Source organism: Gigantopelta aegis, chromosome 3 (assembly GCF_016097555.1).
Source record: "Gigantopelta aegis isolate Gae_Host chromosome 3, Gae_host_genome, whole genome shotgun sequence".
Lineage (NCBI taxonomy): Eukaryota > Metazoa > Mollusca > Gastropoda > Neomphalida > Peltospiridae > Gigantopelta > Gigantopelta aegis.
The window spans coordinates 61448646-61476330 of NC_054701.1; the positions used below are offsets into that span (position 1 = coordinate 61448646).

The 27685-nt window shown below is 36.4% G+C and overlaps 1 protein-coding gene across 2 annotated transcripts; it reads right to left on the bottom strand.

The window, feature by feature from the left end:
- Positions 1-428: 428 nt before the first annotated feature.
- LOC121368383 lies at positions 429-21012 on the bottom strand. 2 transcript variants are annotated; one of them, XM_041493079.1, is made up of 9 exons: positions 20960-21012; positions 15384-15946; positions 12779-12829; positions 11692-11819; positions 9804-10082; positions 7459-7557; positions 4825-4860; positions 3484-3546; positions 429-1226 (listed from the first exon to the last, which is right to left on the bottom strand). In XM_041493079.1, exons 2-9 carry the CDS (start codon positions 15910-15912, stop codon positions 1041-1043), a joined length of 1371 nt encoding a protein of 456 aa, XP_041349013.1. In that variant the 5' UTR covers positions 15913-15946; positions 20960-21012; the 3' UTR covers positions 429-1040. The 2 variants fall into 2 exon arrangements, with proteins under 2 accessions (XP_041349013.1, XP_041349012.1); XM_041493078.1 differs by having other exon boundaries at positions 20935-21010.
- Positions 21013-27685: the final 6673 nt, after the last annotated feature.

Sequence of the window (27685 nt, forward strand, 5' to 3'; positions counted from 1 at the left end):
AAGTGGTTCAATCCTGCGACGCAAGCACCTCAAGCGAGTGCTCAACCGGGAAAAAAGTGAAATAGGACACAATTCAATCACTAAGTACAATGGACGCTAAACCTAGTATAAGGTATATACATATTTTTTAACCCCCCCCCCCCCCCCAAAAAAAAACCCAACAAAAAAAAAAAAAAAAAACCCACATACCACTGCGATGTTCGATGAAAATCAAGAAGGAAGAAAGAAAGGAAGGATATGTTTTATTTAACGACGCACTCAACACATTTTATTTACGGTTATATGGCGTCAGACATATGATTAAGGACCATACAGATGTAGAGAGAGGAAACCCGCTGTCGCCACTTCATGGGTTACTCTTTTCGATTAGCATCACGGGATTTTTTATATGCACCATCCCACAGACAGGATAGTACATACCACGGCCTTTGGTACACCAGTTGTCGACCACTGGCTGGAACGAGAAATAGCCCAATGGGGCCACCGACGGGGATCGATCCTAAACCGACCGCGCATCAAGTGAGCGCTTTACCATTGTGCTACGTCCCGCCCTGAAAATCAAGATTGCTAACAGCTAATTGCTAACAGCTAAAACATTTCTCTTAATATTTTCTTGCCCGAACATTAAATATAAAGTTTATAAGTAAATAATATCGTATTGCTTCTTTCTTAGATACACGGTAAAAGTTTGTGGTAGAAAATGTTACATTCATGGTCATGTGTAAGTTAACTGATTTACAAGTAGTACACGGCAACCATTAATGTGAAAGGCATATGAGTTTGTTACACAAAATGTTAAATTCATTTCCAGAATTAATTGATAAGGTGCAAGACAAGATTACGACACCGGCCATACATTTCCGTTCATCTATGATCGCATCGTCTATTGCAGTCACAAGTCTTGTTAAGCTACCAAAGTAAACATTACGACACCGGCCACACATATCTGTTCATCTGTGATCGCATGATCTGCTGAGGCCACAAGTCTTGTTCAACCACCAATGTAAACATTACGACACCGGCCACGCATTTCCGTTCATCTATGATCGCATCATCTGTTGCGGCCATAAGTCTCGTTCCATCATCTCACAGAGACACTGTTTCCTCATCACGGTCACGTGACGTTGTGTGACAGATTCTTCCAAATCGTTCCACTCCAATACTCTGTCATAGTGGTTCTCCAAAAATTGTCTGATGTGATGACTGGCCACGTTACTGGCTAGAGCCTGAAACACGAAAGACAAATAGTCTGATGTGATGACTGGCCACGTTACTGGTTAAAGTCTGAAACACGAAATACAAATAGTCTGATGTGATGACTGGCCACGTTACTGGCTAGAGCCTGAAACACAAAAGACAAATAGTCTGATGTGATGACTGGCCACGTTACTGGCTAGAGCCTGAAACACGAAAGACAAATAGTCTGATGTGATGACTGGCCACGTTACTGGCTAGAGCCTGAAACACAAAAGACAAATAGTCTGATGTGACGACTGGCCACGTTACTGGTTAGAGTCTGAAATACGAAATACAAACAGTCTGATGTGATGATTGGTCACGATACTGGCTAGGGCCTGAAACACGAAAGAAATATAGTCTGATGTGATGACTGGTCACGTTACTGGCTAGGGCCTGAAACACGATAGAAAAATAGTTTGCTGTTATGACTGGCCACGTGACTGGCTAGGGCCTGAAACACGAAAGACAAATAGTTTGCTGTTATGACTGGCCACGTTACTGGCTAGAGTCTGAAACATGAAAGACAAATAGTCTGATGTGATGACTGGCCACGATACTGGCTAGAGTCTGTAATACGAAATACAAATAGTCTGATGTGATGACTGGCCAAATAGTAATACTGAAATAGTCTGATGTGATGACTGGCCACGTTACTGGCTAGAGCCTGTAATACGAAATACAAATAGTCTGATGTGATGACTGGTCACGTTACTGGCTAGAGCCTGAAACACGAAAGAAAAATAATATTTGTTTAATTATTTCGAGTCTAACATATGTCTTAATTTTGACACTTGGTTGATATATATATATATATATATATATATATATATATATATATATATATATATATATATATATAGATATATAGAGATGAGAGAGAGAGAGAGAGAGAGAGAGAGAGAGAGAGAGAGAGAGAGAGAGAGAGAGAGAGAGAGTAGATCCATGCTGACCCTACAGAGTCTACCTCTACCATAGTATCAGCTAGGACTATTAAATAGACACTTTTCCAAAGCCAGGCCAGTACATACCAGTGTTGGGGCACATGATGGAGTTGGAATAGACAGCATCCGAATCCATCATGGTGATCGATTCTTACGACCTACTGCACTTCGAACGAGCAGTGACCATTAAGCTACACACACGCGCACACACACACACCCTCCGTCTAAATTCGAAACAAAAACAGCAGTGCCAATGCATATCAATTTGGGTACTAGTATATACATCTGTAACATAAACATGCAAATGCAAAACGAAAATAAATATTACAGACTTTTGTTTAATATACGAACCTGCCCATGAACGTGCTGTTCCTAATCAAGTAGAAGGAATAGCACCATACAAATGAACAGCATAATTAATTAAACATGCATTTTTAAGCCTATATGTTTTTACACACAATACGAAAATCCCAATCGCAATTTGAATCCTACGTTTCGGCAGCATTCCGCTAGAATTGAGAGAATTGCAATCCCCTGATCACGACAGAGGGATGCTGCCGAAAACATAGGATGCAAACTATGAAGAAACCTATGTTTTTCGTTTACAAAATGTTTTACTAGTGATGAATTATTGTCTTGGTACAGTTATAGTTCGGTGTTATGCTTTTTTTTATCATAGTGTAATTTAACCATTTGTTTTGCATACCACAGCCCCATACACTGTTCTGACGATCTGGCATTAACGTTTCGCTTTAGATTGGTATGCATCATATGCCATATATATGACTCTTCATAATTATTTATACATTCATTCATTCAGTGATTCATTCATTCATTCATTCATCCATTTGATCTGTACAAGGTAGTAACCGCTAAATAAGGTAGAAGGCATCAGGAGTAAGTTGTAACAAAAAAGACTACATGGATGCAAGATGACCATCTGTTACATCAACCTCATCGTCGTCATTATCATCGTCATCATCATCATCGTCATAATCTTCACCACCACAATCAGCATCACCATCATCGAATACTGTATGTTATACTGTATGTTTAAACAGAACCCAGTATTTGTGGTTTGTATGTAATGGCTGGCATGCTATTTTGTAATGTTATATTTTATGTCATTCATTGAAATTTATACAGTATGTACCATCATCTCGTGGAGAGGTATTTACATAGGCGTACAGCCTGTTTGCCGACCTACTTCATTTATTGGAAGAAATATTGTTTAAAAAAAAGCATCGCCATCATCATCATCATCATCATCATCACAATCATTGAGACACAACTAAGAACAAACCTCTTTTTCAGCATCATCTGGACTAGCCGCGTACAGTCTGAGGAAACAGTCTCGGATATAGAGCTGTAAAATTAAAACACAGTTCAAATGCAACATGAAATGTAAAAAAAACAGTCTCTTCTGTATAATGTCTTTTAGACTTCAAAACCACTGACTTCAAAAACATGTAAATCTATGTTTATGCAGTTAAATGTCACTCGTATGGTATTACATACTCTTGGATATCTAAATAGTCAACGAACTGACCACTTGATGGTACAAGTCAACATTACGTGTCAGAAGGTGTTGTTGTTGTGGGGTTTTTTTTTGTTGTTGTTGTATTTTGTTTTTTAAAAACCCGTTGGTGAGAACATCATTCGTTATTTTTGATAACACAGTTGTTTACACATGTACGTGTAGTAACAATTTCAAGACACACGACTGGCTGCTCCTAGGTGATCACCAGGTCACCAATGCCATACATCCAATGAAAAAGCAGCACGGTCGTAATCCATTACACTGTGACGTATAATTAACCTAAAAACCATTTGTCTGTGATGGGTAAGTTAGCTACACCTGAAAGGGCTGTAAATAACTTTTAGTCGAAAAAGATGATAGAACTTTCTTAAAACCTGGTTTTTGAGGATATGTAAGAAATAGAGTCCATTAGATATCATTTATCTCACAACTGGTTGTTTAAAAACGTATCAAACTCGCTTTCGCTCGTTAGACACATTTTGAAAACAACTCGTAAGATAAATGATATCTAACGACCACTCATGTATTATTCTCTATATAAAGGTTCTAACAATCTCGTAGGAGAGTTAGACGTTGAATAGGGCCAGTTGCCTTTCAAATGTAGTGGTGCACATTATTCAGGGAAGGAAGGAAGAACTGTTTTATTTAACGACACACTCGACATATTGTAATCACTGTTATATGGCGTCGGACATGTATATGGTTAAAGACCACACAGATAATAAGAGAGGAAACCCACTCAGTGGGTTACTTTTATATTAGCATCAAGGGATCTTTAATATGCAGCATCCCACAGACAGGGTAGTACATACCACAGCCTTTTGTTACGCTAGTTGTCAACACTGGCTGGAACGAGAAATAGACCAATGTGCCCACCGACGGGGTTCGATCTTAGACCGATGGCGCATCAGGTGAGTGCTTTACCCATCGGTAAAGTCCTGCCCTGTCATAATTTTCAAACTTGAGATGTCCTCACACACACACACACACACACACACACACACACACACACACACACACACACACACACTTGGCTTCCAGCAACCATCCAACTCCATCCATATAAGCATATAAAATCACGACTTCTTTAGTGTCAATACCTACCTGGCATGGTTTTGTGTCATAATACATAAAGGTTATCTACAGCAAGTCAAGGCAGTCAAATTTGTACTTAGGTCACAGAGCGAATATCTGTTCAGAATGGACTTTATATGTAAGCAATCGCCAGCCAAAAATAGGCTTGTACCAATAAGGCATTAATCGAGGAAAACTGGCTTCCCCATTCAAAGAAAATAGGGAAAGAGTCTGGTTAAACCAACAAAAAGCAAACCCTCTACGCAGAAGTGAACTGGTGACTCTAATGGACATTATTTTACTTTATAAAAGATAGCTGTACGCAGAATTAGGGATTGGACGATGTTACCGAAAACCGCGGTTTTAGGTCCACGGTTCGGTGCACCGTTCCCCAATTTGCGAATCGCGGTTCATTTCGGTTGTTTGTTTGTTTTTTGTTTTTTGTTTTTCAATGGTACATGTATAAACGTTTCCGCACATTGCTGGTAATCCCAATGGCCCGTAAAGTAGTTCGGCCAATCACAGCATTCGATTCCCGTAAACCGGACATGTTTGCATGGGCGATAGCTGCCGTTCGGATCCTGCACAGGACCCGCGAATTTCTTGTCGGTACCATAAAAATTGTAACCTCCAAAAATAGGGACTGACCTCAGTGATTAATCCACTGTGAGAATAAACATTTTAAATATGTTTTATCCCAGTTGTCAAAATTGGAAAAGAAAGTAAAATCGTTGTAATGACAACACAGCGACATGGCCGGTTCACCTAAACTACCAGATGCAGCTACTTAATAAAATAATTTCATTGGGTGTTTTTATAGCAGTAGTCAGTTATGTCAGACGGTCAGGTCTAATGTCATAGTTATAATATACAATGGTTGCATACATGACAGACGTGTTAACTTCAAGAATTATAAAATGGCGCCCAATGTCCGTCATATTAATTTAAAACGATTCAACATCGCTAATTTCCGTAAGTTTTTATTGGGACAAAATCATTCGTAGTTCCTGAACTACAATGTACGCAAACTACGTCTTTGCTCCTTTTTTTTTTCTTGCATATATATATATATATATATATATATATATATATATATATATATATATATATATATATATATATAGGTTATTACCAGAGTGTTTTCGGTATCGTCAATGTCATATATTAGGAATAAAAATTGTATTTTGCGAGCCTCTGGCGAGCATAATACATTTTTATTCCTAATATATGATACTGACGATACCGAAATACAAGTGGGTAATAATCTCTTTATCATATAATCTCAAGCTTAATACGTGTTTTTGTAAACTGTACTCGCAACTTTAATTCCAGTCCGCCATTACTAGATATTCAAATGACGTAAGAATATGTAGTGCGGTGTATTATTTAATGGCAATGACGTTGAACTCGAAAGACGTCATTTTGGATGGCCTTACATCAAAATAAACTAGGGCTTAACGTTTTTTGTTTTATGAACGCTGGACAGCTTTCAGTCTCAAAATTGCCATTAAAATGTTTTTATTTGATGCCTACGAACGCATACGTCAATTATGAAGTGTCACCCAAGTACGTTTGCTTAACTGTCAATAAACCTAGTGCCGTGAACTCAATTAATTTACATCTAATTTGCAAAGATATCAATATGATATATATATATATATATATATATATATATATATATATATATATATATATATATATATATATATATATATATATATATATATATATATATACATATAGAGATACATATACATATACATATAGAGATACAGATACAGATACATATGCATATACATAGACAACAGAATTTTTTTTTCAATACCGGAAAGACTATCCCTAGCATTCTCGTTCCCAAATTACTTTGCCAACTCTCTGAACTCAAATCCTGGGGGACACATAACCCACGTATCCCAGACCCAACACGCTAACATGGCATGGTAGAAATGCTATTTTTGTTTTCTAGTAACAAGATAATGTTATATTTATAATTATTTTACAAATGACCATTAAAAATAAAATGTCTTGCTCTTAAACTATTTTATAAAAATGTATGTATGATAATTGGCGTTCTTATACTACTTGTAAAACGTATCGTGAATAAATCGAACCGCGAATAAATTGAACCGTGGACCAAAAACCGAACCGAAAAAAAACACCCCAAAAAAAACGAACCGTCGCATTCCTACACAGAATCATGTTCATTGCAAAATTACCACAAAATACGATTTCATAATCGGGACAATACTTCTTTTTTTTCTAGGTGAGGCAAGCTTAGCACTGTCACCTCTCCATGATCAATGGTTGGATGGATAGATGGACAGATGGACGGATCGATGCGTGTAGGTAGATAATATATACAAGACAGACCGACCGACAGACACACACACACACACACACAGAGAGAGAGAGAGAGAGAGAGAGAGAGAGAGAGAGAGAGAGAGAGAGAGAGAGAGAGAGAGAGAGAGAGAGAGAGAGACGGGCACACACACATACACACACACAGAGATATATATATATATATATATATATATATATATATATATATATATATATATATATTTGTTTATTTACAACTGTCATTACGTTACTAGTATTTAATTTCATTATAGCCGGAAATGCTCTATAGTATTCAGCAACAAAAACTACTTTTAAAAAGGATACAATAGGAAAATAATCTTGGCGGAAGTGAATTAAGAGTTTGGTCTGCTGAAACCATTCCAGTGATATATTCTTCACAATGTTCTTGGCATTTCTGATTCCCTGTGAAAATAAGTAAACTGTCAAATAATCAAATATAAAGGTTACCTCACAACATATTACAAGAGAACATTTTGTGCATGGCACATCTCTTGAATTGGCTTTTATGATATTTAATAGTCTGGAGCAGACATTTAATCCATCTCAGTACAGGAAGACTCAATAATTCCTTTGAAGCAAGTCAGAAATACATAATTCCATTCCCTTAATGAGTCATGAGCTATGAAAAAGGGACCCACTTCAATACATTTTTTTTTTCTCAGTCATCACATACTAGTACTAACTTCTAGTCCCATTCAATACTTCAACTGTTCCAAGCTATTACGTGTAACTGTGAATGCAGCTGCAGGAAACGGCCTAGAATGTTTCCCAGGTGGATATAATTCTGTGTAAAGGCTTGCTTTGATAACCTCCCATCGCCATGTAAATCTTAACGGATTGTATCTGAATACATTCTGTAATGTGGATTATAAATTGTATTGCATTAAAGGGACAGACCCTAGTTTTTAAACACTACAACATATTTTTCACTATTAGAGTCGTTTTTAATCATTTAACTTAGAAGTACTTACATTTTATTATTTAGAATATTCATTTTTGTCCACCAGAAGTGGTTCTGGTCATCCAGGTTTGTGTAATACCCCAAAATGCATTTCCATAATTTAAAAAATGCACGTTCGTCTGAGAAGTAATGGTTATCGAGACAAGCTCTAGTTATTTTTAGAAGGTATTTCCCCCTATTTAAACGTCACAGACTAGCTTCTCTCTGTTATAATCTGATCCAAATGTGTGTGCAGCTTTGTAGACTAACTATTAAACTTAAGTGTTAATGTTCATGGACTCAAACTAGGGTCTGCGCCTTTAACAAATCCAGCCCTCATATTTAACTACACTGCCCACTTGTAATCAAGTAACCCTGCGCCTTTAACAGATCCAGCCCTCATATTTAACTACACTGCCCACCTGAGTCAATTTTACTTCTATAAACAGTTTGTAAAAGACAAGTTTTATGATATATAGAGAATAATACATGAGTGGCCGTTAGATACCATTTATCTTACGAGTTGTTTCAAAATGTATCTAACGAGCGAAAACGAGTTTGATACGTTTTTAAACGAGTTGTAAGATAAATGGCATCTAACGGACACGAATGTATTATTCTATTTCTTACATATCCTCCAAAACCAGGTTTTAAGCACATTTTAACATCTTTTTTTTTACTAAAAGTTATTTACATCCTTTGCACTTGTAGCTAACCAACGCGTCACGGACAAATGTCAGGTTAACTATACGTCACAGTGTAATCGATATCGATCGTGCTATTTTTTCATTGGATGTATGGCATTGGTGAACTGGTCATCACCTAGGAGCAACCCGTCGTATGTTTTGAAATGGTTAACACACGTACATGTGTAAACAAGTATGTGTTATCTAAAATAACGAATGATGTTCTCACCAATGGGTTTGTGAAAAAAAACCTCCCTTTCTTTGAAATTATAACAAAATAAATGTGCGACGCTTCCAGGCGTGTGTGCAGGAACCTACAGGGTGGCGGGGTCTAGACTGTGGCAAGTGTTTAGTGAGACCGGCTTATGCTTGGCTTCACAGATATCGTAATCAGTCGAGGTGTTCTGAATGGGAAATGGTATTCTTACTCACCCGTTGGTGAGAACGTCAATCAGGGGTCAAAATTGGCTGAAATTCCTTCCAAATATTTGTTCCAGCAAGCTACAAATTTTGCCGAACCGAATCAAAACTTGTGGAACAAACATGATCATAAAAGTACAAATGCAATATAATTTCATGTCCGATGTGACGGCAGGCAAAACGAGCTCCCAGCCCGTGGTGATGTCCATCGGCAAAAAACGGTCTTGACGATAGTAGTCTATTAATTTCGACCACTGTCATTCATTATTTTTTTTATAACACATACTGTTAAAACATATAAGTGTGATAACAATTTAAAGACATACAACTGGTCGTCAATGCCATACTTTTTATTTATTTTTTTATTGTCCCAGCAAAAACAATTTGGCAATGTCAGGGAAATGCCACACTATATTTATTTCAAAACTGGTTTTTGAGACTGTGCAAGAAACACAATACTAGATTTGTGTCCGTCACTTACAACTCGTTATTTAAAATCGTATCCAGCTCGCTTTCGCTCGTATAATACGTTTTAAAACAACTCGTAGTTAGATAAATGGCATATAATGGTATCTACATCTCATGTAGTATTCTCAACTTACCTGTTTCCGTACTTTCAACAACATAAACGCGCGAAACGGAACATAAAGCAGAGGCACAACGACTTCCACTGATCCAATTATCACCAAAAGCAAAAAGGAATTTAATTTCATCAAGTTCACAATAATGACACCAATGATTCCCATTAGGAAAAAGACAAACACGACGAATATGCCAATGAAGCAAAACAATGGAGGGCCGGATTTGATGAGTCCGAAACACCTCATGTAAAACAGACTGTTTATTCTTGACACTGCCAAATCGTGGACATCCCTCGATATCTGAGAAGAAAAACAAGACAAGGAACATAAACTGAAAATGTCAATAAATGATGTATGTATGTGTGTTTCTGCGACCTTGAATGGGCAAGAACAATAAGGAAGGAAATGTTTTATTTAACGACACACTCAACACATTTTATTTACGGTTAGTATATGGCGTCGGACATATGGTTAAGGACCACACAGATATTGAGGGAGAAAACCCGCTGTCGCCACTTCATGTGTTACTCTTTTCGATTAGCAACAAGGGATCTTTTATATGCATCATCCCATAGACAGGATAGCACATACCACGGCCTTTGATGTACCAGTCGCGGTGCACTGGCTGGAGCGAGAAATTAATGCGACACAGAATGACAGAAAGATGAACGCTTTCTCTATTGGTCTCAGTAACAATAGTTTGCAATATGTTTGTCATATCATTAATTACATTTCAACTTATTTTCGTGCTTATATCCATATTAAGGTTCAAACACACTGTCCTGGGCACACACCTCAGCTATCGAGGCTGTCTGTCCAGGGCAGTGGGTTAGTTGTTAGTTGGTTAGTGGTTAGTGAGAGAGAAGAGCCCTTAAGAACTAGCTCTGGGTTCGCAGGGCCGGATTTAGACCTTCGGGGGCCCGGGACACTTCAGGTTTGCGGACCCCTCAACATAGAAATTAAATTACATGACAAATATAACCCCCCACCTAAAATGAATAATAAACCCGGGATACCCTGTCTTTTTTATTTTCTGATTATTTAGATTATTCATTTCCGAACACCCGGAATATTTCTGGTCATTCTGGTGTTTGTAATATCACGAAATGCCTTTTCCAAAACCAACGTACCTCTGAGAAGTAACGGTTACGGAGACTAGCTCTTGGCTACTCTTTAAGGGTAGTTCCTCATTTCAACGTCACAAACACTTGTGTTGGTTAAACATTATTTATTGACGTTCAAAAACAGTAGCGAAGAATGGCCAAAAGGCGTTAGTTAGCCTATATTAAGACCTTTTTCCAACATTTTACAATATAAGCAGTAAAAATAAAACATAATTATTATAAACTGCCAAAGTGGGGAACAGAAGAACGAAAGGTATAGATGATGAACAGGTTATTACCTTTAACTATTGTACATTATTTAGAATTAGATGTCATTGGTGAAATAGAAAGGAAAACCGAGAAAAAAGAAAGAAAGGGGAGTGTGTTTTAATAGCAAAATGTTTGCTATTTATTTAAAGTTCTGAATAGATTTGAATATAGCATTATTTTCTTGGAGGCAAAAAGCTCTTATTTTAATCATGTAAGTTTATCCAAACGTCTTACTGGTTTACAGATTAACTTAGTGTCTATTTTCATAGTGTGTGTGTGTGTGTGCGCGCGCGCGCGCGCGTCTGTCTGTCTGTCTCTCTCTCTCTCTCTCTCTCTCTCTCTCTCTCTCTCTCTCTCTCTCTCTCTCTCTCTCTCTCTCTCTCTCTCTCTCTCTCTCTCTCTCTCTGTTTCTGTGTGTGTGTGTGTGTATGTGTGTGTGTGTGTGTGTGTGTGTGTGTGTGTGTGTGTGTGTGTGTGTGTGTGTGAAAAAGTAGCGAAAGAGGTGGACGAGGGTAGGCAGGCATGTATGCACTAACCTCTGACCCCATGTTCTTCAACAGCTGATGCTGATAAAGAGACAGATTGTCGAAACACCAAGCAGTGCCTCGTATTTTAGAAGCACCCTCCTTTTTAGCCGCTACTGAAATTGTCGCTCCATTTATGTCTGGAATTATACAGAAACAAATCGCAAGAAACTTAAAAATATATTAAAAGTATTATTAATTAATTTACTGAAAACAACCAACTTTCGTTTTAGAAAATCCCAGGCGAGTGAAAATTCGCATTTCCAAAATCGAACAGGAATCGCACGACTATACATGATTAGGTATAGCAAATAATAATAATAATGTTTTCAAAAGATTCACATTAATAAAAGGCTTTTCTCGCAATTGAAACAATGGGTTTCAAAATTAAGACGCGGTATTATGCATCATTATGCGATTTGGGGCGGGAATTAGCTCAGTCGGTTGAGCGCTCGTTTGAGGTGCTTCCGTTGCAGGATCAAACCACCTCAACTGGACAAAGGCCGTGGTATGTGTTTTCCTGTCTGTGGGAAAATGCATATAAAAGATCCCTTGCTGCATTAAAAAAATGTCGCGGGTTTCCTCTATTGACTACGAGTCAGAATTATCAAATGTTTGACATCCAATAGCCGATGATAAATAATCAATGTGATCTAGAGGTGTTGTTAAACAAAAACAAAATTATGCCATTTGTATTTTTTGTCTAGTTTTATCGATGTATCACTGTTCATGTATTGTGCGTGTAATAATTAAACTTATTGTGGCTCAACGATAAGACAACTTAACCAATCTCATTTCAAGTTACCATTATAAGTGCGAAAGGATTTTCATGTTGAATTTAACAGTAGCCTACATTATTCAGGTTATAACAAGAACAAGGCTTTGTAAACACACAGAAAAAACCCCACAGAAAAATGTCAAGCGCGTTTTGATATTTCACACTTTTCTGACTAAAGTTAGGGACAACCAGGGCAGTACGCGCACCACTAAAAAAAAAACCGAGGTCCCATATGACAAATCTCACAATAGCCCGTTATTGTACATTTTAAAATTCATTTTAAAACAATTTATAAAAGTAATGAAAATTAAAACTTGTTACCTTCTTGGTGGTATTGTCGGTTAAAATTTGGCAGAATGTCTTGAAGTTCACCTAAAACGGAGAAACATACACACATATTTACTGTTAGATAAGTTTCTTTCGTTTGGATAATTTCCGAAATCTCACGATTAGTTTTAGTGGGGAAATTAAAGAAGAAAACTATTTTGTGTTGTTATTGTTGAACCTTTGCTGTTACGTGGTACTTAAAACCCTCAAATAGTTCAACCTCAGATAGTGCTGAACTATTTGAGGGTTTCTATACATTATTCAATTGAGGGTTCTGAAACTATTTGAGATGTAGCAATACCTACTAATGTTCACCTAACTTTGTTTTAACATGCATATTACTGTTTAATACTACAAAATTGGGATTGTTTTACATTTAAGGGAACCATATTCGATTTTTCCATGCGGACCTTTATAAAATCAAAAATGTATATTTAGTTCATATTTTATAATACAGCAACCACCAGTTATTATAAAATATATCTATATACAAGTCAAAGTCCCAATGTCCTCTCCCTGTTATTTAACATATTTCTTTACACACCCTTTGAAGATAACACGTGGGTACATAGATAATAACTGGTTACTGTTTTGAAATATCGGCTTATAATAGTTATCGAAGGTTTGAATGTCGACTGTCATCGATAATCTAAAGACAGTAACCTGTTACCTTATTTATCCTGCAATCCTAGAATTTAATAAAACTAACCATTATATTACATAACTTTACTTTCTGTTGTAGTAGACCCACAATGTGTTGAATGCCTTGTCGTCTACAATATCTATACACCAAAAACAAATAGTCCTAAAATAACAACAACTTATTTCTTATTTTAAAAGTACAAATCGTCTTCAAAACAGTATACATACTTAAACTGACACTTGCCATTTCAATTTTATATTCACTTTTAACATTTAATTGAAATGATCGGCAATCGAAATAAACATATTTGTATTCAAAACGGTTTTCAAAAATCAAAACCACCAAATGGAAATAAAGTTACTTATTGCATTGCTCACCATAACTAGTGTAAAAGTAGGTCCGTACCCAAAAGCTATATATTTGTCAAAGGCCGAAAATATCGAAACTGTGATTGTAGGGTAAACTGTGATATCGTCCAAAGTGTTAGAGGTCGAATTTTCAAAAAGACATTCATGACTGGCGGCTGCTTGCAACTGTTGATGACAAGGGTGTTAAAGCTAAACCGTACAATGAATATAAAACTATCGAAACTAACTGCTAACAACAATAAATAAATCTAAGCGACAAAACTGCAGTGCATGACCAGGGCCGTATTTCTGCACAATGGAGAGTCGAATGGGCATTTGGCAAAAATAGTGGTTAAAATCCATGAATCTCTATCTAGTGTCTCGTCTATAGGAGGACAGCCACTCCCGAGAATATCGTTTACTGGAGACTTCATCCCTCTTTACTGCGCTATTTCTCGTCACAACCAGTGCACCATGACTGGTATATCAAAGGGCATGGTATGTGTTATCCTGTCTGTGGGAGGATACATATAAAAGATCCCTTGCTACTAATGGAAAAATGTAGCGGGTTTCCTCTCTCTGACTGTCAAAATGACCATATGTTTGACATCCAATAGCCGATGATGAATAAATCAATGTGCCCTAGTCGTGTTGTTAAACAAAACAAACAAACAAAGCATCCCTCTTTCACCGCCACATTGAGGACTGCCACTCCCAGACTAGTTTACTAAATCAAAACTAGCACCGGACAGAACTCACTAGAATAAGTACAGCTGTGATGATATGCACTCATGAATCACTGTCATGAAAGTTGAAGCAGGGTTAATAATATTTCTTTTAAACATGGTTTTCGAAATGTAAAAACTATAATACTACACTCGTAACCATTAGATCTCAGTTATCTTACAACTCGTTGCTTAATAGCGTCTCGAACTCGGTGTTCCGTCCATTAGACTCGTTTAAAATAACTCGTTATCAGACACATGGTATCTTTAATTTGTAGAATTATCTATTTAAACTTAAAGATGCAGATTTAATTAAACTTGTGTTTTCATAATTATTGTGAAAAGCTTTTTAGATCAGAGGCGTACCATCCAAAGGGTGCCGATATAGCGAACACTACATATGCCCTCCTCGAACATTAAATATAATGGGTAAAGAAAATATATTCAAGAAAACCAAAGCAGTTTATTTGTGATCTCACTACACATCTTTTGGGACATAGTTGTACAACGGAACAGGTGTCCAATGTGAATCGCCAATGCACCACTCGTACCCAATAGCCAATGTATGTGTTGTATTGTGGCGTCGAATTAACAACCATGCAACACGTGGATAGACAAATAATATAGACAAATGGTGTCATGTGACAGATAGCTGGGACGTTCATGTTCTCAGTTTTGGAGTAAATATACATGGAGATATACAATATTTTCGAAATGGAATATTGTGTCAATGAGAACTTGCTTAATTAGCGAATTTTTTGCAATATAACATGGGTTGTTAATGGCAGATTACATATGGTTAATGATACCTACCCGGTAGTCTAAATACTTAAAATATAGGACTTTGGGGTTTTTTTTGCAGTGGACACAAGATTGCGACTTACATTTCTGGTACAAAGCGTTAGCAATTTTACAGTCAGCATTCTCTCCCTTGGTGACGTCGATGTAGTTGACGGTTCTCAGCACGTCTGGCACGGGGCAGGGTTTCAGCATCACTGGAATTATGCAGTTCCGTCTCTCTTGGACAGACAACACAAACGCAAGGTGTCTTTCGTAAGAACACCAGCCACTGTCGATGTATTCTGGCGACAAAACCAGAACTATTTTCATAGCACGTGACATTCCATCTTCAATAAGAGAAGGAATCGATTTCCCAGGAGTGAAATCTCTTGGAGGCCACAGACACTTGATCCCATAGTCTCGTTCCAGTCGCTCTACACACATCTCAACCCATTGCTGGTCGTCAGAACTGTGAGAGAAGAACAGGTGATGTGTTTTCCCATCAGGCAACACTAAGGCTCTATTTCCACTAAACGATGGCGGCGCCTCAGACATAAAGCTCCCATAGGAACTACTAAAGGTACCGGAAGTAGACAGAAGTGGTTCACGATCATTCCTGTATCCATGAGCCATGATTCGTGACAAGATCTTTCTTAGACTTTGTTATCTGGAATAACAAAATCCACAGATATAGGACACGTTTAAACAACTGAGTTGGCATAGTGGTAGCCTGAGTATATAGATAGATAGATAGATAGATAGATAGATAGATAGATAGATAGATAGACAGACAGACAGAGAGACAAACAGTTTATTCAGTAAAAGGCCTCTGGCCCAAAATACAATCACTTTACACAATTTAAGAGCATGCGTTTCACAATTTAATCACATAACGGTCTGCCATTTAATTTTATATTATAGTAATAGTAAGGCAGTGCATTTATAAATATTCAGTGTAAAAAAACGTTCATCATTCATACATAGTATACGTATTTTGATAAATTTAGTAAACAAATTTCGTTTTGAGATGACATCAGATTAATGAAGTTAATTGTTAATGATAGACCAGCATTTACTTTCACAAAGGGTAAAATGTACATATTTCTCAAATAACTATATTTTTTGCATACAAATAATACATGGAGTTGATCTTCAATAAAAAAAAAACCAAAAAAAAACTGGTTATTATCTTGACAAAAAGTGCATAATCTTCTCTCATATACAATATTATTAAATCTACCTGTATCTACACATAAACCAAAACTATTACATCTAAATTTTGATAATACAATTTGGAATCTCAAGGGGATATTCATGTGTAAATAGCATTCAACATTTAATAGAGATTTATACTGGTTATAATAATAGCAAGAATCCGAACCGCTCATAGAGGATGCCCATTCTTGTTGTAGAATATCATATAGTCTTTGCTTAAATACATTAATAAACCTACTGATGTCTCCCACATCCTGGCTTATCCATACAAATCGAAAACCAAGTTTGAAAATAATAGTTGTTAATGTCTGTCGCCCAAGTAGCATGACCTCCATCTTCAAGAGATTTAAGCATGACATAACTTTGTCTGGGCGGTCTGGAAAGAGGAAGCTGTATTAATTTACACCAGTATTGATAGGACGTATCATGTAAATAAGTTGGAGAGGAGCTATTCCACACTCACCTAATACCATATCATTTTTTACTGACTTCCCCACCTTTAAAAGGTCTTTACAAAATTTAATCTGAATGGCTTCTATTACCTTGCTTCTAGTAATACCCCGGATTTCTGACCCATAAGTCAAATATTTTAAAGCTATCAGCTACACTTATATCTCCAACTCTCTTTTTTAGTATCTAAATAGTGCCAACATGGACTTATTTGCCTGAGCAGCCAGACACAGCTGAGCTTTATTCCAGGATAATTTTGGAGTAAACACAATATCCAAATATTTATACAATGATATTATAAAACCATTTTTCATAATATCGCAGACGACCTCCTTTTCTAAACACCATCACTTTTGTCTTGTCGCATTCCTGTAACTTGACAAAAAAATTCAAAAACCTTAATGTTTAGCTGTAACTGTAAACTGTAGTCGGCAAGAGCAGTAACATCATCTGCAAACATTAATATGTGCATAGTTTCCAAATTTGCCGTAATAAACACCCCATGATTACCAGAATTTCGAAAGAATTTGTTCAATTTATTGATAAAAATTAGGAAAATTTGTGGACTCAAAATACACCCCTGACGCGTACCGATGTTACACTTAAAATAATCAGTAAGACCATTTACTATTTTTACACAAGAATGTAATTTACTGTACATTGATGAAATGATATTTAAAAATTTACCCGGAATTCCCACTTCAACTAAGCTATTCAACAGTACATCATGCTGTAACGTATCAAACGCTTTGGAAAAGTCTACAAATAAACAATATAATCTACCTCTAGGTTTATATATATATATATATATATATATATATATATATATTTTCTCAATCACCGCATGAAGAGTAAAAATATGGTCTGTAGTAGAATAATTAGAACGAAATACTGCTTGAGACTCTTCAATCAGTAGATTTTCATTGCACCACCTTTGCAGCCGATCATTCAGAACAGACATAAAGATTTTACATAAAGAGTCAATCAAAGAGATCCCTCTATAATTTGTTGAATCGTCCCTAGAACCAGATTTAAATATAGGACATATTATACTTTTTGCCCACACGGGCGGAAAACAACCACTATCTAATATATTATTGAATATAGTTGTTAATAATGGTGACAGGTAGAAACGTTGCTTTTAAAAATTCATTTGGGATGCCATCTGGTCCGGGGGCTTTATTATTGCCTAAGCAGGCAATTTGGCTTTTAATCTCATTTTCAGTAATAGGACAATTTAATATATCTGTAGGTAAATATAAACAATCACTAGACTCTATACCCAAAGCATTTTCCCCAGACATAGTGCCTAAGAGAGAACTAAAATGATTTACCCACTGATCACAGGTTATGTTATTTGTCTGGATTTTGCCTTTAGTGTTTTCTTTTATAATCTTCCAAAATAACCTTGGTGAATTTATAGCCATAATTAGTTTTTCTTTTTGTTTTCCAAAATAAATCAATTTCTTTTCGTTAAACATTTGCTTAAAGTGTGTACGCAGATCTCTAAATATGTTCAGGTCAGCTCCTCTGTCTCTATGAGCCCTAAGGGCTACATATTTAGCATGTTTAAGTGTTTCCAATTCATCGTCCCACCAGGGAGGCTGGGTGATTTTGTTACATACAGAAATATCCCTATAGATTCTCTTATTGCAGCCACCAGCTTCATGGAACACCTTATAGCCAGATCCATATTAGTATGAATGGCATGCAATATATTTTCCTTATTATACACAAATAATCTTTCAAACTGTTCTAAAAAACAACAACATTTATATGTATCATCATCATTCCAATTGTACTTTATCCAAACTTCACCTTGTACATTTTTATTTAGGTTGATATTTTTAGTATTGGTAGTTAATAAATCAATCCCACTATGTGAGTCAGCATTCAATCGAAATGAACAATATAAAGGGAAATGATTAGAGGAGTCATGGGAATCAATACCAAAATTTAACATAAAGTGAAAAAGTGTAATAGAAGCTATCATATAATCCACTAGGCTTGCGCCATTATATGTCAAACAGGTGAATTCGCCAAGTTTATCATTAAATAATCTTCCATTTAACACATGAATTCCAAACACCTGGCACAATCCAGCTAGTTTTTTTCCCAAAATTATTGTATGCCAAGCAATCTTTTGATAAACGAGGCATATTAAAGTTATCTGATGGGTAATCAATATCATTATAAATAAAGTCTAGACTGTCATCTGGAATATAATCAAGAAAATCTTTCATTCGTGCATTCAGATCACCTGCTAAAAATAAATGTGTATCATTATTTATGATCATTTGCAATAATGTTTAAATATTGCTCAAGATCATCAATACCATCACTATCTTTGTTTAAATATATTGGGGAGATTTCTGGAGAAATATAAATAAAAATACATATTGTATCCTTTTTCCAAACAGATGAAGACTTAAATTTTTAAAAGAATCCTACACTATCTGTACATAACCACTGTCCAGTAAATGTTCTCTTATGAAAACTGTCACTCCACCACTGTGCCTACCTAATTGTTTTGTTTTCTTCCTTACACAATTTAACACCTTATAACCTGGCAAAATATTTAAAAACTAATTTTGAGATTTAACAAATGATTCACAAAAAGCCACAATATCAAAGGTTGCACAAAATAATTTAAATTCATCGTCTGAGTCGTATTTCTGCAGTCCTTCGATGTTCTAAGTTAATATGCTGAAATGAATATCCGTTGAGCCTTGGCCTACTTTTCAGCGATCATATGGCCGAGAATGAGCGTGACTGATCCTACATCGCTAGTATGTTTGTCTCTGTCACCTCTCGCAATATCGCCGAATGATCGCTGTTTAGAGATTTTAACAATGTCTTTAGAAAGAAAGAAAGAAATATTTTATTTAACGACGCACTCAACACATTTTATTTACGGTTATATGGCGTCAGACATATGGTTAAGGACCACACAGATTTTGAGAGGAAACCCGCTGTCACCACTACATGGACTACTTTTCCCGAATAGCAGCAAGGGATCTTTTATTTGCGCTTCCCACAGACAGGATAGCACAAACCATGGCCTTTGTTGAACCAGTTATAGATTACTGGTCGGTGCAAGTGCTTTACACCTACCCATTGAGCCTTGCGGAGCACTCACTCAGGGTTTGGAGTCGGTATCTGGATTAAAAATCCCATGCCTCGACTGGGATCCGAACCCAGTACCTACCAGCCTGTAGACCGATGGCCTAACCACGACGCCACCGAGGCCGGTCAACTCGCGTAAGGATGCGTAGTACCGCGTCTTAATTTTGAAACCCATTGTTTCAATTTCGAGAAAAGCTTTTTATTAGTGTGATTGTTTTGAAAACAAATGCCGATAAATGTAATAAATTTCTTATCCAGATTATAAAGAATTATTATTATTATTTGCGATACGTAATCATGCATAGGCATGCGATTCCTCTCCGATTTTGGAAATGCATTCAACAATAAAAAGTGTGCTTTGTTTAACGACACCACTAGAACACGTTGATTTATTAATCTTTGGGTATTGAATGTTAAACATTTGGTAACTTTGACATAGTTTTAGAGAGAAAACCCGCTATAGTTTTTTTCCATTAGTAGCAAGGGATCTTTTATATGCACCATCCCACAGACAGGATAGCACGTACTACGGTATAGTGTTAAAGAGAAAACCCGCTCCTTTTTTTTTCCATTAGTAACAAGCGATTTTTTTATATGCAACATCTCACAGGCAGGATAGCAGACCCCATTGTTCATCCCACAGACAGAATAGCACATACAATGGCCTTTGGTATACCATTCGTGGTGCACTGGCTGGAATACGAAATAGCCCAATTTGCCCACCGACGGTCATCGATCCCAGACCGACCACCGCATCAAGCGAACACTTTACTACTGGGCTACATCCTGCCCCTTGAAACAATAATCTCTATATAGTATGTAAATTTAGTTGTTACAAAATGTTAGTAGTCGGAAACAACTTACAGTGGCAGCAAACTATCAACAGTACCTTTAACGTCAAGCGCATAAACCAGTGTCGTGAACGTTTTTCTGCTCGCCGTCTGAGGTGACACATAATCTATTTTTAGCGCTACAGGAATTTCCCGTACATGTATGTATAATTGTACCCCACGTTGTAATAACAGGTTGTACTATAGCAAACAAAATCCCATAGGCGACCATGTTAACGTTTGTGTTTAAAAACAATATAATATACAATGTATCAACCGAAATATGACCCATAAATATCAGTACTACAACCCCTACCTCAAAGTATAAACTCAACAAAATGGTACCTTTCATGGCTAATTTTTGGTATAACCAGATGTTTTTACAACACCCCTAGTTTCGCACAGAATTTGAGTATTTTTTACAGGTACCCCATTCATGTTTCAAGCACAAGGTTACTTGACACAGTGGTACTAGATGAAATAAAATTGTATACATTATTTGCACAGATGAAACTAATTCTTTTTACAACAAACACATTCACATTTATTACCAATCACAGGACTTGTAGTGTGAACTTCTCTGTCAAAAATTGGGTGCACCTCGATCTTCGACCTAGCCGGAAGTTATTTGGTTTACTACTACCTGTATCCCACGTTGTAGATTCTAATATACCAAATCAATTCCTATTGCCGATGTTAACGTTTACTAATAAAACTGATATAAGCAGCGTATTAACACACCCAGAAAGTACAGCAATAAAAAATGTGGCACCTCACATCTAATCTACCTGCAAGAAAATTTATAATTAATTGCCCTTTTTTTTTGAAAATGGGGGGTCACATACTATTTAAGAGATGTAATTAATGTTTTTAATAGCAACCGTCATTTTTGCTAAAAATTGCAGTTCCAGTTTTGGGGGTACACCGCATTAGTTTCATCCTCTGGCATATACCGCATAACAACTGTATAACAAATAAAAGTGTATTTATTTATTGTCAATGGATAATATTATTTGCACAAATAATCAATTGTTATGCACTGTTTGTTTTAGTTAACGACACAACTAGAGCACTTTGATTTATTAATCATTGTCTATTGGTTTCAAACATTTGGTAATTTGACATAATATAGTCTTGGAGAGGAAACCCGCTACTTTAGCTTACGTTTAAAATGGTACAAATCGTAATGTTAAAAAAATATATATATATATACCAGTGGGAAGCTCCACAACTATATACAACTATATTTCATTATCTATTTATATGTACACAATTTAGACAAGAAAGACATAAATATCTTGTCAAATACTATGTGAATAGACCAAATATATACAAATTCCAGCAACTCTTCGGCTCAAAACGTATTAGTGTTCTAAAAAAATGGTGTAAGTTTATATCAATTATTAACAAACAATTTTGTGTTCCTTGACTTATGTGTAATTTTAACTGTTTTTAATATTTAGCTGCTCATCTGTTTGTATCGTGGTATATATGTTTTTGAAACCATCTTGACAATTTGTATGCTTATTATTATTTATGTTCCTCTGATGCCACCAAATGGTGGCCATGAGTGTAAATAAAGTTCTGTTCTGTTCTGTATATTTCTCAAATCTATGTATACATATATATATATATATATATACAGTGGACTCTGCCAAAACCGGCATCGGTCGGGACTGTTGAAATATGCCGGTTTAGACAGCTTGCCGGTTTAGACAGATTTCATTCAGAGTTATGGTTCTTGTCAACTTAAACGATCGTTGTTAATTACTATGCTGTTATTAATTAACATTGGACATACTAGTAATTGATACAATAAAAACCCAGCAGTTATTAACTGTTACCAATAATTTTTGCGTCAAAACCAATTAAGTACGAGTCGAGATGTGACTGGACCACCAAAAAGGACCAGACTTGAAATTTCAAAGTGGGACCGGACTGACGGCTTTCATTACAAATGGATAAAAAAAAAACCCCATTTAATCCACAAAGTATTGAAAACATGATCGGTGTGGATATGGGTAGTGTTTTGGCCCGTACCTGCTGAAACCACTAGTGCAATAATGTGTTCAGGTTTTGAAACTTTGCATTTGTTTCATTCATTTCAACTTAATTTCGTGTTTATATCCAATTAAGGTTCAAGCACGCTGTCCTGAGCACACACCTTAGCTATCTGGGCTGTCTGTTCAGGACAGTGGGTTAGTTGTTAGTTGGTTAGTGGTTAGTGAGAGAGAAGAGGGTGTAGTGGCCTTACACCTACCCATTGAGCCCTTACGAACTCGCTCTGGGTTGGAGCCGGTACCGGGCTGCGAACCCTGTACCTACCAGCCTGTAGTCCGATGGCTTAACCACTACGCCACCGAGGCCGGTTTGCATTTGTTACGTGTTTCCTGTTGCCGGATATGTTGTCCTCGTATAGTTGACGGTAATGCTCGCTAAATTTTAGTATGTCAGAGACCGTCTATCTGCCAATCTTGTAATTATCTACTAAATCCTTGTGCCTTAACACAGGATTTGATTTAAATTCTTCAATTAACTCGACTTTTGTTTTTAAGGATAATTCAATGCACTTTCGTATTTTTCGGTCATTCAGCAATGATAAAAGCGTGAATAAAAGTGAAACGCTTTTTTTTGTACAGTCTCAACTCAACACAATTGTAAAACTTATACCACTTGCGTATGTACACACACTGACACTAATCTGGTTGACCTAACGGTGTAAGTAATGACAAGAGCAGTAACCGTGTCGTTCATTTAGCTATCAGAGCAGATTGGTCGCGTGGCCGTTAAAGGGACAGACCCTAATTTTTAAAGACTAAGGCATAATTTTCATCTAGACTCTAGTTTCAACCCGTAAAAATGGACACTAAGTTTGGGTAATTTACAAACCTGTAACAAATTTGGATACAACTGAGTGAAACAAGAGTCTGTGACGTTGAAATACCCTTAAAAATAGACTAAAACGCGACTCCATAATCATTACTTCTCAGACGCACGTGCGGTTGTTTTTTTTAAATATGAAAAATGCATTTTGTGGTATTAGAAACACCAGGATAACCAGAAACACTTCGGTTGTAAAATATAAAATATAAGTAATGTTTGATTTCAGTCATCATAAATGACTCTAATAGTGAAAAATATGCTGTAGTATTTAAAAACTAGGGTATGTCCCTTTAATTAACAGTTTTGTTTGGGCAGTCATCAAACCGACGCCGAATGGATGCAGGTGTGGACAGAGTTAATCACACCAAAACCGGCTTCTTTGTTCTTGATTTGGCATCCGATATCCGGAATAGACAGATGCCGGATTGGGCAAACGTTAAGTCATAATAAATCAATGGTCGCTGGACGGGACCATGAAGCTGTGCCGGTTTAGACAAAAATCCGGTTTAGAAAAATGTCGGTTTTTGCAGAGTCCACTATATATATATATATATTAAACAACAGCAAGGCGTGGTGCAAAAGAGGCAAAACAATCACGGTTTGATGTAACTATGGGTAGTTATGATGGAGCAGAAATTTGCGAAATAGTCGGGCTCTTTCTTCTTTCAGAACTACAAGCCAAATACGGCAACAATATAGGACTATATCGCGACGATGGCCTAGCTGCATTCAATGAGTCACCGAGAACCATAGAGATAATCAAAAAAGATATTTGCAGAATATTTGCAAACCATAAACTCAAGATCACCATAGTCGCCAACAAAAAATCTGTAGATTACTTAGATGTAACTCTAGATCTTGAAAAGAGCTCAGTCAAACCCTATATGAAACCAAACAACACACCTTTATACATCCACAACAAGAGCAACCACCCTCCAAATATTATCCGCAGTATACCAAAAACAATAAATAAAAGGCTTTCTGATATATCTTCGAATGAGTGCATCTTTGAAGAAGCGAAACGCCCATATAAGGAAGCCTTACTCAAGAGCGGATATAACTATAACCTCAAATACACCCCAACAGCAGAAAACAACAGACGCAGAAACAATCGCAATAAAAACATCACCTGGTACAACCCACCATATAGCTCCAACGTGAAAACCAACGTAGGTCACCAGTTCCTCAGATTACTCGATGAGTGCTTTCCCAAAAGCAACCCTCTCCACAAAATTATAAATCGAAACACCGTTAAAATTAGCTATAGCTGCATGCCTAATGTTGGGAAAATAATTTCAGCGCATAACAAAACTCTACTTCAACAACACAGAGACAAAGACGCCGTTCCCCCCAGAGAATGCAACTGTAGACGAAGAGCTGAATGTCCACTTGAGGGCAAATGCTTGCAGAAAGGAGTAATATATCAAGCTACCGTTAATACACTCGATAACAACAAGCAAGAAACATACGTTGGTTTGACCGAGAACACATTTAAGACGAGATATACCGCGCACACGAGCAGTTTTCAAAACGCAACACAGAAGAACGCAACAGCGCTAAGTCAGTACATTTGGACACTGAAGGATAGATTCACCCCATACACCATTAAGTGGAAAATGTTATCCAAAGCAAAATCATACTCTCCAGCGAGCAAAAGATGTAACCTCTGCCTGAAGGAAAAACTGTTCATAATGTATAAACCTGAAACCAGCACACTAAACTCCAAGAATGAACTCGTATCAGCATGTCGACACAGACGCAAATACCTTCTGTGCGCATACCACACATCACCTATAGACCTGCATAGTGACGTAACCTCGACGTCACAGACTCCATTACGTCATCAGCTTTCCGTTGACGGTGTAATTAAATCTACATCTGATGAGTGAGAGCAATTCAACTCTCTCACGAAACAAGCCTGTCATGTAGAGAAAAACATACACTTTTTAACTATATATATATATATATATATATATATATATATATATATATATCGTATGTATGTATGTATGTATTAGTGTTTTCCCTAGCTTATTTTAGCATGGTGCAGCACCATGCCTCACTATTTTAGCACCATCTTGCCTTAACCAGTGCCATGCTGCACTGAGATTAAAAAAGCCTTTTTCAATAATTAATTCTAAAATTGCCTTGATAAAACACTAAAAAAATGTATTATTAATTAATTAAAATATCTCTGTTATATATTTGCCATTCATTTACTAAAGCAAGAACATTAATTACATTTATGTTTATTTCAATTATTGTTTTTGTCTTTAATGCATAAAAAGTGCCCTGAAAATGGTCAAAATTGCCCCCAAAGTGTTTTGTCTATCATGCCTTGCCACATTTCTAGGGAAAACACTATATCTATCTATCTATCTATCTATATATATATATATATATATATATATATATACATATATACATATACATATACATATACATATACATATACATATACATATACATATACATATACATATACAGATAGACAGATAGATAGATATATGTATGTGTATGTGTATGTGTATTTACCTTCTGTGACACCCAATAGCCGTTGTATATGTTTGTGCTGGGGTGTCGTTAAAACATTCATTCATTGTGTTTCTCTATTACAGCCTAAGTTTGACATCCAATGGCCGATGACTAATAAATCAATGTGCTCTAAACCAAAACAAACAAACAAACTATTACAGGCTGATTCTGTGGTGTGCTGTTACTAAAAATATTGCTTATATAGTGCACTGTCTCAGTGTCATGTAGTATGTATATCTTCTCTGTACTCTTTATACTATATATATCTAGCCTATACAATATTTATTTATTCTCAGTAGCTAAGTTGTAAGTGTTCGCTTGATACGCGGTCGGTTTTCGGATCGATCCCCGTTGGTGGGCCATTTCTCGTTCCAGCCAGTGCACGACGACTGGTATATCAAATGCCGTGGTATGTGCTATCCTGTCTATGGGATGGTGCATATAAAAAAAATCCCTTGCTACTGATGAACAATGTAGCTGGTTTCGTCTCTAAGACTATACGTCAAAATTACCATATGTTTGACATCCAATAGCCGATGATTGATAAACCAATGTGCTCTAGTGGTGTCGTTAAACAAAACAAACAAACTACTGTCTTGTATCATATAATCTTTATTACATTATTATCTCAGCTCGAATGGCGAATCACGCTCGGCAGGGTTGTCTCCCATTTGTTACACATCCCATTTGTTACACACCGGCATATTCCCAGTTCTTACACAGTCGGCTTACAGACTAATTAAGCAAACTCCTATAACCTTATTGGAACAGTCTAGTCTAATTCAACTGTTCGTTTCAATTCAACTTTACTCCATCAAACCAATCACATTGGTACATAATACATGTATACATTTTTAAATTGATATGCATACTGTAAATCGGGAAAATAACGCGTTTAAAGTTTTAAAAAAACATGCGCATGTGATACATGTTTAGTGTAAATATCGCATATATGATCGTAGTATGCGTAATAAGCCAGTACTCATGAATCGGAAATGAAACTCTAAATAATGTAAAAATAATACGGACAGGTTAACATAGTTGTCGAGTTTTTTCTTCTTCCTCTACTGTTAATTAATGACTAGAAATTCAATGAGTGGCGACTTAGCGTTTAATGTTTTACTTCATAAACCGGTTTTACTTCTAAAATGGTCTTAATTGTTAACAACTGAAGCCGTGAGCAATATTAATCCAGTTTACAGTACATCAGCTACAAGCATAGATTCTCCATCATCACATAGTAAATAGATATTTTGTAATAAATCAATGTGAATATATGTTCTGTTCTTGTGTCTTAATAGTTAATAGAAGGTGAGTCCATTATTGCATACTAGGTAGAAGGTACAGAATTAACAGTTCAATCAACA

Bases quoted from the DNA above. Each gene is read 5' to 3' on its own strand.
- LOC121368383 (XM_041493079.1), bottom strand. From the start codon at position 15,912: ATGGCTCATGGATACAGGAATGATCGTGAACCACTTCTGTCTACTTCC. The intron at 7,558-9,803 runs GTAAGTTGAGAA...TTATTTTCACAG, and splicing joins TGTTGAAAGTACGGAAACAG to GGAATCAGAAATGCCAAGAA. The intron at 3,547-4,824 runs GTAGGTATTGAC...TTAATTTTACAG, and splicing joins ATGACACAAAACCATGCCAG to CTCTATATCCGAGACTGTTT.